This window comes from Giardia intestinalis, chromosome 1, assembly GCF_000002435.2.
Source record: "Giardia intestinalis strain WB C6 chromosome 1, whole genome shotgun sequence".
Taxonomy (NCBI): Eukaryota; Fornicata; order Diplomonadida; family Hexamitidae; genus Giardia; species Giardia duodenalis.
Window position 1 is genome coordinate 1,106,396 of NC_051856.1, and position 12,120 is coordinate 1,118,515.

The 12,120-nt window shown below is 47.4% G+C and overlaps 9 protein-coding genes across 9 annotated transcripts; 2 read left to right on the forward strand and 7 right to left on the reverse strand.

Moving 5' to 3' along the window:
• Window positions 1-37: 37 nt before the first annotated feature.
• On the forward strand, window positions 38-1,375 carry GL50803_0016722 (Xaa-Pro dipeptidase; the record flags this gene model as incomplete). Its single annotated transcript, XM_001704280.2, has 1 exon — window positions 38-1,375. One exon carries the CDS (start codon window positions 38-40, stop codon window positions 1,373-1,375), a length of 1,338 nt encoding a protein of 445 aa, XP_001704332.2.
• A 57-nt stretch (window positions 1,376-1,432) lies between these two features.
• GL50803_007411 (uncharacterized protein) lies at window positions 1,433-3,226 on the reverse strand (the record flags this gene model as incomplete). Its single annotated transcript, XM_038046329.1, has 1 exon — window positions 1,433-3,226. One exon carries the CDS (start codon window positions 3,224-3,226, stop codon window positions 1,433-1,435), a length of 1,794 nt encoding a protein of 597 aa, XP_037901634.1.
• A 185-nt stretch (window positions 3,227-3,411) lies between these two features.
• GL50803_007413 (uncharacterized protein) lies at window positions 3,412-3,864 on the reverse strand (the record flags this gene model as incomplete). Its single annotated transcript, XM_001704278.1, has 1 exon — window positions 3,412-3,864. One exon carries the CDS (start codon window positions 3,862-3,864, stop codon window positions 3,412-3,414), a length of 453 nt encoding a protein of 150 aa, XP_001704330.1.
• Window positions 3,865-3,891: 27 nt separating this feature from the next.
• GL50803_007414 (Ankyrin repeat protein 1) lies at window positions 3,892-5,004 on the reverse strand (the record flags this gene model as incomplete). Its single annotated transcript, XM_001704276.1, has 1 exon — window positions 3,892-5,004. The coding sequence occupies one exon, from the start codon at window positions 5,002-5,004 to the stop codon at window positions 3,892-3,894; it is 1,113 nt and encodes a 370-aa protein (XP_001704328.1).
• Window positions 5,005-5,021: 17 nt separating this feature from the next.
• GL50803_0016723 (uncharacterized protein) lies at window positions 5,022-5,834 on the reverse strand (the record flags this gene model as incomplete). The annotated part of the gene is made up of 1 exon (XM_038045882.1): window positions 5,022-5,834. One exon carries the CDS (start codon window positions 5,832-5,834, stop codon window positions 5,022-5,024), a length of 813 nt encoding a protein of 270 aa, XP_037901635.1.
• Window positions 5,835-5,889: 55 nt separating this feature from the next.
• On the reverse strand, window positions 5,890-6,684 carry GL50803_007416 (putative Methyltransferase; the record flags this gene model as incomplete). The annotated part of the gene is made up of 1 exon (XM_001704275.2): window positions 5,890-6,684. One exon carries the CDS (start codon window positions 6,682-6,684, stop codon window positions 5,890-5,892), a length of 795 nt encoding a protein of 264 aa, XP_001704327.2.
• A 14-nt stretch (window positions 6,685-6,698) lies between these two features.
• GL50803_0014450 (uncharacterized protein) lies at window positions 6,699-8,735 on the forward strand (the record flags this gene model as incomplete). Its single annotated transcript, XM_001704274.1, has 1 exon — window positions 6,699-8,735. The coding sequence occupies one exon, from the start codon at window positions 6,699-6,701 to the stop codon at window positions 8,733-8,735; it is 2,037 nt and encodes a 678-aa protein (XP_001704326.1).
• A 2-nt stretch (window positions 8,736-8,737) lies between these two features.
• GL50803_0014451 (ATP-dependent RNA helicase) lies at window positions 8,738-10,402 on the reverse strand (the record flags this gene model as incomplete). Its single annotated transcript, XM_001704273.1, has 1 exon — window positions 8,738-10,402. The coding sequence occupies one exon, from the start codon at window positions 10,400-10,402 to the stop codon at window positions 8,738-8,740; it is 1,665 nt and encodes a 554-aa protein (XP_001704325.1).
• A 954-nt stretch (window positions 10,403-11,356) lies between these two features.
• On the reverse strand, window positions 11,357-12,073 carry GL50803_007421 (Casein kinase II beta chain; the record flags this gene model as incomplete). Its single annotated transcript, XM_001704272.1, has 1 exon — window positions 11,357-12,073. The coding sequence occupies one exon, from the start codon at window positions 12,071-12,073 to the stop codon at window positions 11,357-11,359; it is 717 nt and encodes a 238-aa protein (XP_001704324.1).
• Between the last annotated feature and the right edge of the window lie 47 nt (window positions 12,074-12,120).

The following is a 12,120-nucleotide window of genomic DNA, read 5'->3' on the forward strand; positions in this document are numbered from 1 at the left end:
TTATAATTTTAAAGATCCGTCCATGCTTGTCAAAGTAATGTTTGGGGCCACCCACGACCCCAACATTCTATATTTAACAAGAACACAGCTCGATGACAATGTCCTTGTCATTAAATTAGAAGATAACAGAGTCTTACTGATAGTGTCTGAGAACGACTTTAGCCGCGCATGCATCAGGTGTAGCCACGCACACGTGATGCAGCACTTAGATTTCGAGGAAAGATGTTCGTCCGTCTCCCAAATTATTTACACCATCTACAAAAGATATGGCGGTACTTCCATACTGATGCCCTTCACCTTTCCGGTGGGCCTGTTTGTTAAATTGAAAGAACTCTCACCATCTATCCCAATGACCATAGTTAAGAATCAAGCTTTTCTAATAGAACGCTTGCGAAAAACACCCATGGAGTTACAATACATTAAGGATGCTGTCAGAGCTGCCACTGTTGCATTTTCTCTTATTGAGGATGTTCTTCGCAGGTCAGTCATCGAACTGGACCCCGCTGCTGGCTGCATTCCAAAGACCGCAGACAAACCTGGCTCTGTAGCCTTTCCTATTTTCACAGATACCAACTCTACTCGATCCAAACGTCTCTCTGAATACCCTCAAAGCTCCCATGAAGCACAGTTCATCCAAAACGACAAGGTCCCCACAAGTCAATACTCAGGCATTTCTGGCATGGAGCCCGAAGGCCTGGAGACATATGTTAGCATAGACAACTGCAAATACATTTTAAAGGACACAAAGACAAACGAGACAGTGACAGCTACTTATCTCAAGAACATGGTGCGCACGGAGATGGCGAGGTTGGGCTACTTTCTGGAGTCGTGCATAATTGCCTGTGGAAGGCAGGCATGCGACCCGTCTTGCCACGGGTACGGGGTCCTACGTCCCAACGAGTTGATTGTGTGTGACATTTATCCCAGGTGCATAGAATCAGGATACTACGGTGATATGACGCGTACATTCTTGAAGGGCACCCCTAGCCCCGACCAACAAAAACTAATGCAAACTGTGCTACATGCACAGAGCATGGCAATACACGAAATTATACCGGGAAAACCATATAGAGACCTGAACAAAGTGGTTAATGACCTCTTTCTTTCCATGAACTACACAACGAAGAAGGTAGGCTCACACTGGCAAGGGTTCTGCCACGGACTAGGGCACGGGGTCGGCCTAGAGATCCACGAACCGCCATTCATAGACGGTGAGGAGACATCCGATGTCTGCACTGTGGGCACAGTCTTTACCATCGAGCCTGGACTTTACTATCCGAGCATTGGAGGCTGCAGAGTTGAGGATGTGGTGGTTGTAACTGAGGATGGGGCCGAGGTACTAGGGAGCTATAGCTACAATTGGATAATTCCATAAGAGCCTGTGAATGTCTCTAGAAGCAATAAATTTCTTTTGGTCACTTCCTTTGTGAAGTTATTGTTGCGTTACTATGGTAAGTGGTCCCCCTGGGCGAGTGCTGTTGTACGGTTGTTTCTTTCTGAACTGCTGGCCGGTGGAGGATACTGTGTGAGACGGGCATGCTTGATAAGCCCTGGCCAAACTCAAGGATCCATCACTCCACAAGATGCAGATCCCTTCACACTGTCTCTGGCTCTCATTTTGGAAACCACAGTACAGATATCTATAGAATGCGAACGATATGATTTGTGATCCAGGAGACACTTCCGGAGACGTGTACGCCTTGTCGATGCGCATAAGAACAGGCTGGGACTGAGCACCGATGCGTTGGGGGTGCACAGAAAAAGATCGCCGAGGACGTGGTATGGAGAGTGTATAAAAAGCTGTGCTATCCCCGTTGCGGCATAGCATGTGAAAGCTTCGCGTCGAACTAAAATTGGTACTTGATAACTGAAGCATAGCTGGAGGAGCTAACCCTAGCTGTCCTGCAATAGGGCATGGGAGGCTAAACTGGTAGAAAGGTATGCCTCCACCGTGAATATCAGTAGCAATCAGAGAAGAAAATGAAACATCGAAAGCGAGGATCCAAAGTGCGTGCTTGGTTCTTGTTGCAGACGACCAGCACAGAAGCCAGGACCCATCATCACTCAGGGCTAAAGGATCCTTTGCTGGATAGAGTGTGTCCAGAGTAATTCCAGTGCTTCGGTTGATAAATGGTAAATGCCAAATCCTCAAGAAAACCACGTCCTGGTCATCATCAAGCCCCAACGAGTTATCTCGCAAATTAATTAGAAACGTTATGACTAAGATCTCCGGTTGCATTGATTGCATCGGCTGCATCGTTGCTGTGCTAACACAGATCTTGAGAAAGGATGCTTCCTCATACAGTTTTAGTTGGTTGCATGATAAGCTATAGGGCCACACATCAGGATGAGAGGATTGACATTTTGATCCCTGCAAGTGTGCCTCCCGGAAGAAAGAGGGTGCCCCGTGGTCGATTGCAGTTGTAATGGCAAAGATTGGTTGATTCAGCACATATTTATATGCATGGATACTTGACGAAAGCTCCAAAGGCTCACTACTATAATCTAAACTTAAATTAGAGTTGGATGCACTACTGTTCTTAAGCATCATACTAGAAACTTCATAGAGAATAATAAACGAAGGAGATGAGAAATATTCCCCCCTCTCTGGGAGGTACCGTACACCATATCCAGCAGCAATCGTAATCACGTACAGGTTTTCGGTCTTATGAACGGTCAAGCCGTGCAGAGGGCCGGGATCTGCTGACTGCTTTCTAGCCAAGCATACTACCTGTGCGTGGACAGGCCCTATGGCGCCGGTGATTTGAAGTGCGTAGATGGCTGTTGTGGTAGAGTAAAACAGATAGCTATCACAAAAAGCAATCGACGTTACCATGGCATCGGAGAACGTTGGAAGCAACAAACTGTTGTATTGGCTATCCGCTTCCGAATTTCTTTGTGCAATGTTCCGAAAGAGCACCCTGTTTCCGCCGTTCCAGACCAGTACATAATCACCAAATGAATACACAGCCAGGGCTGACTGGTCAACAAAATGAGTGCTCAGTATTAGCCCCTTTTCCTTCTGCGCATGTGCCTGCTGCTGTTGCTGTTGAAAACGAAGCCCGTTGTGGGGTGTGTAAGGAGCTATCTGCTCTTCTTTTTCAGGCCTAGCCTGATGATGCTGAATCATAATATGTAGAGGTTCATGAGTACGAAGATCTTTGTGAAGCTGCCCAGGGCCAAACAGTCGTCTATTGCGCGGAAAGCCCCGCCTTCCATAGCTCATTTTTCATTGTTCAATTATCTTGCTCAATTGTTTTGCTCAACTGCTGGCCAGGGAGGTGGTCTGGCTTAGCTATCCCACGCCATCAGAGGACCCAGTACAACTGACTGTGTGGGCACGTGTCCGCATGTGAAGCTGCAAGGTCGCTTCGTAGGTGAAGAGTGTCCCAAACCATTTACACGTAGCCACTATGCAAGGAGCTGAAATATTTCCTGCACGGGGTAAAAGCTGTATTGCTGTGTGTAAACCAACTGGGCACCAAGGGTTATAGTAGATGAAAAAGGCGTGACCTTATGCCCACTATCGACGGATCCTTGGATTAGAACCTGATAGAATTGCATATTAGGCTCCTTAGCCATTGGAAAAGTGATAGATGAGGTTACTGCATCTACGGAAAATTTAGCGTTTTTAGCGCCGTAAGTCTCTGCTCTGTGCTTGTATGCGCTTTCTAACGTGTTGTACAGTACACCGTTGTCCACGAGAATGTACCCCAGCTGCTTGTTGGGGTGTTTCTGAAAATCTAGCATGTGTGGTAGTCTATGAAGGGTATCGTGGTTTAAATTGGAGAGCCAATTATAATAGGACACGACCCAGTAATATATTAGTGATTCGAGCACGCTTCCATCGTTGACAGAGGCCATAAGGCTTTTTAAAATGCGACAGAAGATTCACTTGCTTCCCTCAAGGATTGACAGCTTAACTTGTAGTACGGCGTTTTCTTTGTACATTCTAAGAAGGTCTTCACCCAATAATCGTGAGTTCTCCATCTCAACCTGCAGTTCGCTGGAAGCGTTTGAGGAAGCACTTAGAGATACAACCGAGGCTCTACTAGTAGCTGCCAATTTCTCCCGCAGCAAAAGGTTTTCCTTTTCTAGTACCGATACTCGTTTGCGAAGCTCCATCAGTTCGGTTACCTCTGCCTTTGGAGTGGAGGACTCTTCATCATCCGCTGCATAAGAACTAAACCGAGACGCGGCCTTAGATGGTTGCTTTTCCTGTGAAGCACCCATTTCCGGGCACAACTCAGCTTTGGGTGTGGGGTATCGTATTCTTCCCTTGGGAGTCTCTGGGATAGTGATGGATAGAGACCCGTTGAAGAGCTTGCGTGCAGACTTCTGTGAGGCCCTGTGTTGTTTCTTCGCCTGTGCGCTGTCATCGCCAATGAACTCTGTACATTCTCTGTGAACTGCCTGTTCTTGCTCTTCTTGCATTTGCGCTTGCTCTTTGCGTATGGCAGCGTCGGCGACAATCTGAAGGTAATTGGAAATGTCGTCATGCCCATTGCGCTGCGCAATGTCTGCAGAAGCCTGCACAACGCTAAGTTCATAGACGCTCTCGTTCAAAAGGTACTCGCAAACGTCTTTGTGCCCACTTGCCGCTGCATAGTGCAGGGCCGTAAACATCATGTAGTCGTCGCGTGCACCAATAGCAGGCAGCAGCACCTTGCATACCTCCAACTTTCCGGCCGAACTGGCCAACATAAGCGCGTCCACGCCTGTGCTAGTGTATACATCCTTTTCTGCGTCAAGAACAACGGAGACAACGTCTAAGTAGCCTAGTTGGGCGGCTATCATAAGTGCAGTATGCTCCTGGCTCTGCTGCTTACCGCCCTCGAACGGGAGTAGAGCCTCGACAATATCTGCACGATTTTGCCGCGCAGCTTGATGGATAGCGTATTCTGAACCATCCAGAGGCTTTCCAGCATATATGCGTGCCAATTGGCGAATAAGCGTCGCGTTCATCACGCGCACAGCATTTAGCCAGGCCTGACTCACAGTCATTTTAAGGGCGATTTCTATTAAATATTTAGACCACTCGGGTCTAGCAGGCTTTTAATATGTTGGTGAGCGTTTTCAATACTTGCCAAGTGATAGAACGTTAGAGTTACGCCATCGTCGTTTGGATATAGCGTGGCGTACTCAATAGCGCCCAAGGGATAAATGATATAGTCACAATCCTCTGGGTTAGATAGCGATTTGGGCTGGGACCGCCTTGTAGCAGCTGTGAATATTTCCCGGGGACGCGGAAACTTGACGCACGGACAGAGGAACATTACGTTGTACCACGGAGTGCTCCGCCCAACTCGACAGCCAGCCAGATTCTGCGGAATAGGGAGGCTGGGCCTTCCTATGCTATTGGCTTCGGTGAGAAACTGGCGGAGCACATCTAAGGTATCTATGTCATGCACTATTGTTATCTGAGGGTACTGCTGCTGACCATTTAGATGTGTATTATCATACTGTATGTACCTCGGAGTCTCGTCTTTCATATACGGGTGCGGAGGCCTGGGATTGCTTGAATATGAGCCGTCGGCACTGACTGCCTTCTGGGGCCCTGCGGTACCCTGTGAGATATAGACGAGAGCTCGAATTCCCTTGCTCGAGAGACTCAAGCGGAGTGCTGCAGACAGCTGATTCCTTCCGCATTGGTAGGGCTTGCAGTGGTAGACCGTTGTTCCAAGAACATGCCAACTTTCGGCACCCTTGCTACCCCGGTCCAAAGACTCTATATAGGACCTTCCTTCTGTGCTGTTGAATGGCAGATCAAATATGTCTATAATATCCAGGCCTATAATTTTGGGCTGTAGGTTAGCAGCAGAACGCGTTTCCATGGATTCGTTTTTTGCGTCACCCTGCCCAAGTATACTTGATTGTTTGGACGGCTCGTTATTGTGGTGAGCTCACGGGTCTTAAAAGTGTCAAGGTCCAGTTCCCACTGTCGAGTACACAGTTGCTAACATGAAACCCTGCCTTTTCTGCGTCTTCAAGGGCTTCGTCTCGGGAATACAAATGGTAATAGCGTTGAACGCTTAGCGTGGGATTCTTAAGCGATGACTGTTTGCCTGCCTCTGGCGTAAATATCTCTGTCATAGTGATCTTGTGATACTGGTTTCCCGTTTGAGAGCGCCAAGGTATCAGTGCTTCAGAGGGAAGCTCCTTCTCTCCTTGCTCCCTTGCCCACAAGGTGACTAGTGCTTTTCCTGCTGGCCGAAGGATGCGATATATCTCTACGAAAGCCTGTTGCCTGCGCTCTTGAGCCGACAAATGGTGTATGACGGCGATGCAGATAACAGCGTCCACGGTCTCAGAAAGTATTGGTATGGAGAGAATGTCTCCCCTGAGGATAGCAGCAGAGTTTCCATGATTCTCAATTGCCTTTTCCAGTAAACCTTGCATGGCTATGGTGCACAAATTGGACGAGTAGTCAATCCCAAACTCGGCAAACCCAGGGCATAAAAGCATATTCCGACCGTTGCCGCAGCCACAATCCACTAATATGGTTCCAGAATTCAGGGATTGACAAAACTTTAAGACCGCAGGCCATGTCCTGGAGCGTGTATGACTGAAATGCCCGGCAGTCGCTTCATAAACTTGGTGCACATATTTATTTTCGTGATCCTGATGGTCTTCTATTACCGGCGCCGGGACGACCTTCCTAAGTGCGCAGGGAAGTGTACTCATCTGCAATTTTAAAAATGTTGAATGAGGAACCATTTACAACGCCCACTAAGCACTCAGTTGTGGCAGCAAGATGCTTGCGAGACAAAATTATCGTTGTCACAGCACGAACCTTTTTCTTTATCTCTGCACACAACAAGATCAAAGCAAGTCGTCATACCCCTTTACCGGTCTCTGATGCAGCCCGTATTCTCAGCTGTATATTCCTAGCAGATATGCTTGTTGCAGCATGCATAGAGGATAAGGGCGCCTGCTTTTTCGGTCTTTTGTGCCTAGACACACAGACCATGATCGCTTCATCCCCAGAATTACCAGGCTCTGTCCATGCTAACCGAACATTCACTGCGTTTGGGATGAACAACATTGTCGTGTTTGCTTTTCTTAGCCGTGCTGGCGTACTCACCATTTGGCCATCAAAAGGGGTTTTTCTTGAGCCTCTTCTTTTCCAGTACAAGTATACTGCTATCACTCACATCTTCTCGTCCATTATAGCACTAGGTACGACTACAGGCCAAACTATCCTTGTTGATGTCAACGGAATGAAAGTTTTACGGACCCTGGAGCCCTATCAGCATGCAGCTGTTCCCTCCAAAGCCGCTGATCTGGGGTTAGTAAGCCGCTTCTCTATGATGTCTATGACCAAGCATCTTCCTCGTCCTTCCCTATCGACTATTGACGACCCTACGGCAGAATCATCTGTAGATAACGACGACATGGATATTAGTACTAACAACCTTACCTATGTTAACGCTTCCAGAGAGCTCTTTCTTCAATCTATCCTGGACCCGTCCAGCTATGTTGAGGAGAGTGATATCTTTGTGGACGAACTTCCATCCAAAGGTGCTAGAAATGTAAGACACATTGTCCACATCTGCTTTAGTGAGGAAATCAATGTGCTGGCAAGTATGTCCTCTGGACGAGTTATCTTTTATTACTGCTTGGAGAGTCGTGCAGCGTTCCCAGTATTATTCTCTACTTATCGTGCTGCATGCATATCTCCTGGAAAGAGTGGCTTTTTAGTCGGCGATGATTATGGGACAGTTTTACATGTAATCTTGGGGAAGAATCGAGTATTCAAGTCTATGTCTAATTCCATAGAGCATTCAGTATTGCGCTTCCCCCCGCTTATCAAACTAGCTGGTTGTGCCCACATGACGACTGCTGCCGTAAGCCTCCTAACTTCATCGGATGCAGTGATTTTAACAGGTTGCGGCCGATCCCTATCTGTTTGTTCATACAAGTTCCTGCAAGATAAAATGAAGGAGGCATCAGCAGATTTCCTCCGACAGTCTTTGTGCCTTGCTTATGGACCTGCCTTTATAAGCAAGTGTTTCATAACGCTTAACGGGTACATCACGGCTTTGACATCAGAGGCGGCAGAGATGCATCTACTTGCACAAATAGAAAAGGATCTAGCAATCGTCTGTGAAGAAAAGGATCCTGAAACAATGGATATGCGCACTGCATTACAAGCGACTACCGAAAGCATTAATTCTAGTCTTACGACGTCTCAGTTTTCTCTTCAGACTAGTAAGTATGAGCCGCAGGAACAGAAAGAATACGGCATGGGCAGTGCCACCATCTTTGGAGAGCAGCTCTTTGAGCGAGCCGTGAAGAATAACCTTAGAGATCTGTATCGTTTACTTGTAGCTTTTGATGTCAAGCAGCCTTTCTTCTCTAACATATTGATAGGTAAGGATGACCGTTTAGAGTTCATCAAGCATATGTTTGCGTTTCAGAACACATTACAGGAAAACCCCATGGACGAAATAGTTCAGTTAAAAGCCCTGACAAATGCTGACTCAGAGCTATTAGCATCTACCATTGTGCGGATCAGGAGTGCAATATGGAAGGCTTATTCAGACATCATAACAATCTCTTACTTCTTCGGTTCGCAGCTTCAGCAAATCCGGAGCATGCTTGTGTCCATGACCAAGACGGTGAAATCTTTAGGTAATTCCATCATTGGTGCTGCATATCAAGCACAACTGCATAATATAGATCCAGATCGGTTCGATCAGATGGTAGAACAAATACAGGGCCATATCAACTAACGTTAAAGCTGGTGCTCGTCTTTGCCATTATCGGTATTGTCACTTTGCCCAGCAATATTGCGATTGGCGCTGTCACTGTAGCGGAGCCCTTTGATAGAGTAGATGACCTGTCGCTTCTGATGCTTCGTTCGGCTCCAATGTATCCTGTCGATGCCCTCATCTGCCTTCCATCTAGCTCTGAACATACTTGCTTCCCGAGCCTTGGACGTGTCCTTCGCTCCTTTGAATCCCTCAAGAGTCACCATCCACTCGGGGATATCCTGGCCGCTATCCCGCACAGCAGTCGCTAAGGATCGAACTAACAACGCGTCGCGCTCTGTAAAAAGCGTCACCGCAGTTCCCTCTGTCTGCCTTCCCGCTCGTCCAATCCGATGAATGTAATGTGTTAGATCAGATGGTATGTCGAAATTAATAACCAGCCCTATGCGTGGGAAGTCCAGCCCGCGCGCTAAAACGTCTGTGCAGACTAAGATCCATAAGTCTGCTGTTCGAAATTTAGTAACAATCTCATGGCGTTGGTTTTTGGTCAAGCCAGCATGAAGATAGCCAGTCGGCCAATCGACATAGCAGATAAGCTCTTTATATATCGTAAAGACTCTATCTGAAGTTGAAGCAAACACAAGCACGGGCGGCTTTCCGTACTCTATAATCGCTTGCTGGAGGGTAAACATTTTGTATCGATCCCTGCCAGCAAACATAAAGTATTGTTTTACAGTATTGGTAGGCATGCCTGCTCCAGCTACTGAAATCTGTACCGGATCCACTAGGAAGGTATTGACAAGTCCAAAGACTTGATCAGTCACACTGGCACTAAACAATGTGAACACGGGCCGATTAGCTGGACAACAGCCTCCAGTGTTTGCATTCGTCTTCAAAATCCACTCTAACACAGCATCTATTTGCTCTATGAATTGTGGGTTCATCAGGCAGTCGACTTCGTCGAGGACGATTGTTTGTAAGTTGGGGAACCGCACAATGCCTTCGGTTAAAAAGTTCAACAAAACAAGAGGTGTCGCCACCATAACGTCATGTCTTTTGGAATTGATGAGGGACTGCGTAACCGTCTCCTTTCGCTGTAATAACATTGTACGGAATGAAGGAGCGAGCTGATTGCAGACACGTGCCACCTGATCTGCTAGTTCTCTTGTGGGAACCAGAACAAGGACACGAAATCCATCGCTGCCTGGTTGACCAAGTGACAGTATTGATGGAATAATGTACGCTCCTGACTTTCCACTGCCAGTTGGAGCCAGGCAAAGACAGTCACGGCGCGACATCAAGGCAGGGATAGCAGCCTGTTGTACCGGGGATGGGACCTCCCATCCTAACTTACTGATGTTCTTCTGCAGCTCTTTTGCAGCAAAACTACCAGATGAAGCATCTTGATCTGACTGCAGCACAAAGCGCGTGGAAAGCTCATCAAACGACTTACATGTTGGACCACAGTCGCCCCAATTTATGCGAGAAATGCGCTGGGCCGTACACCATGCGCGTTCCTGTTCATCAGTTATCTCTGTGTATGGAACTCTTGGTACGTCTTTACTAACTTGTATAGCAACAAACTCGGACGCATGGATCCTTTCTGCACGGCCGTAGAACTGTGGTTCATGTTGTTCCTTGTCCTTCTTACTGAACTTGGCTCCACGAGACAAGAATGAAAACGACATATGCAATTTTTAATTCAATGATGAAGTTGCCTCTTTAACAAGGTACCCTCGCCAACTGTTAATGGTGTAAATAATTGCACATACAGCTGAGCACTTGATGGTCTGGTGCCATGCAATTGTGGTGATGTAGAAATATGGTCATAGTTTAGCTTTGGTGATTCACTCCGCCCACCGGCTGCCCCCGGCGCTAGCTATTGAGCTCCGCGACGGACCCTCCATCCTTGGCCGTGGAGCGGGGCTCCTCAAGGCAGCAGGGGGCCAGCGCGGTCGCCGCTCCCATCCCCAGCCGCCGGGCTAGCACGCCCACTGAGCCGCGACAGGCCCATCAGAGTCTACTTGTTTGCATGTTCTGCGGAGGGCGGCGCGTTTCTACCGTGGGTCAGGGGGCGAGGGATCTCGCCGGAAGCCGTGCAGATGCACCGATCGGGCAGCAGCCCCAGAAGATCGCCAGCCTGGCCTGTGCTGGCAAGTCGGGCAGTGGCGACGAGCGCTCCGGTCCGGGAGAACATGGCCTCGCGGGCTGGCAGACGGCGGTGAAGTGACGCGGCGCCTGAAGGTCAACCAGTGGGTCGAGGGGGCTGCGGCATAGGTGAGCGCGGTATCGTCACTGAATCTACCCACTCAAACAGTCATTGGGCTTTACAGGCTTACAGATATGAGTCGTGCTTTTGATTACCTTTTCCTAGAACTCTAGAGCAGGGTCATACATCTGCCCTCATTGTGTTCCAAATAGCACACGAGTGTGAGACACTATAGTCTTCTTTAGAAAATACGTGACATATACATCTGCTTTACTGACAGTGATAAAATTAGCGAATTAAAATGGGTAAATCTAAATGATTTTTCTTTTGTCTTATCAAAATAACTTATTAAGTGTAACTACACTGGTATCACGTTTATAGCACAGATGACTTCAACGGAAAAGCATGATAATCCCAAATTCCTTGCATGATTCTACTGTTTACTTTCAGTTTCGTTACACTCTATATATTTTCTGTTCATTAGTTTAGCAAAATGAGGATCTTTAGACTTTAGAAAAGTTATGGCTGGATGAATATTCTTCCCACGAGATTGCTTATTGAAAAGTTTAAATCCGTAAAGTGTTGGTATGTACTGTTGGCTTGGCGGGGGCATAATATTTGGGTAGGTGAGGATAAACATTGGCACCAGAGAAGGGCCATAGAAGCAACCATCTATAAAGAACTCAGGATCCGTGTTATAGAGCTTGTATAGCTTATGGCAGGCAGGGCAAAAGCAACGCAGTACATCCTTTCCTGGTTTTTCAACGGCACTGTAGGGAAGTAGCCGCTGTCCACTGCACAGGTAGCGAGGACACTTACCATATTCGCAACGCTCATACTTCTGTCTTACATCCTCAAGCCCTTGAGGCGTCAAAATGTACCTGGCATGGATATGAGCATAGAGAAGCGCTGCAGCCTTTGAAACAGCCATCTCGTCGACATCCGTGGTTTGCGGTTCGTTGCGAATGAGCTTTAGTGCTTCTGAAAAGTGCTTGATCTCCGGCTCTAAACCATAAAGGGCTAGGTTATCTTCCAGATAGTATTCCGGTACTTCTACGAGCAGCCTCCGAAAACCGCCCTGAGAGAGAAAAGCAGTAAGCCAGTCTTCTTGCTCATCAGAATAAGACCCACTGCTCCCCCCTTCTTCCATAAAATTAAAACTTCATTCCAAATGATCTTCATCAATTACACCGAAGT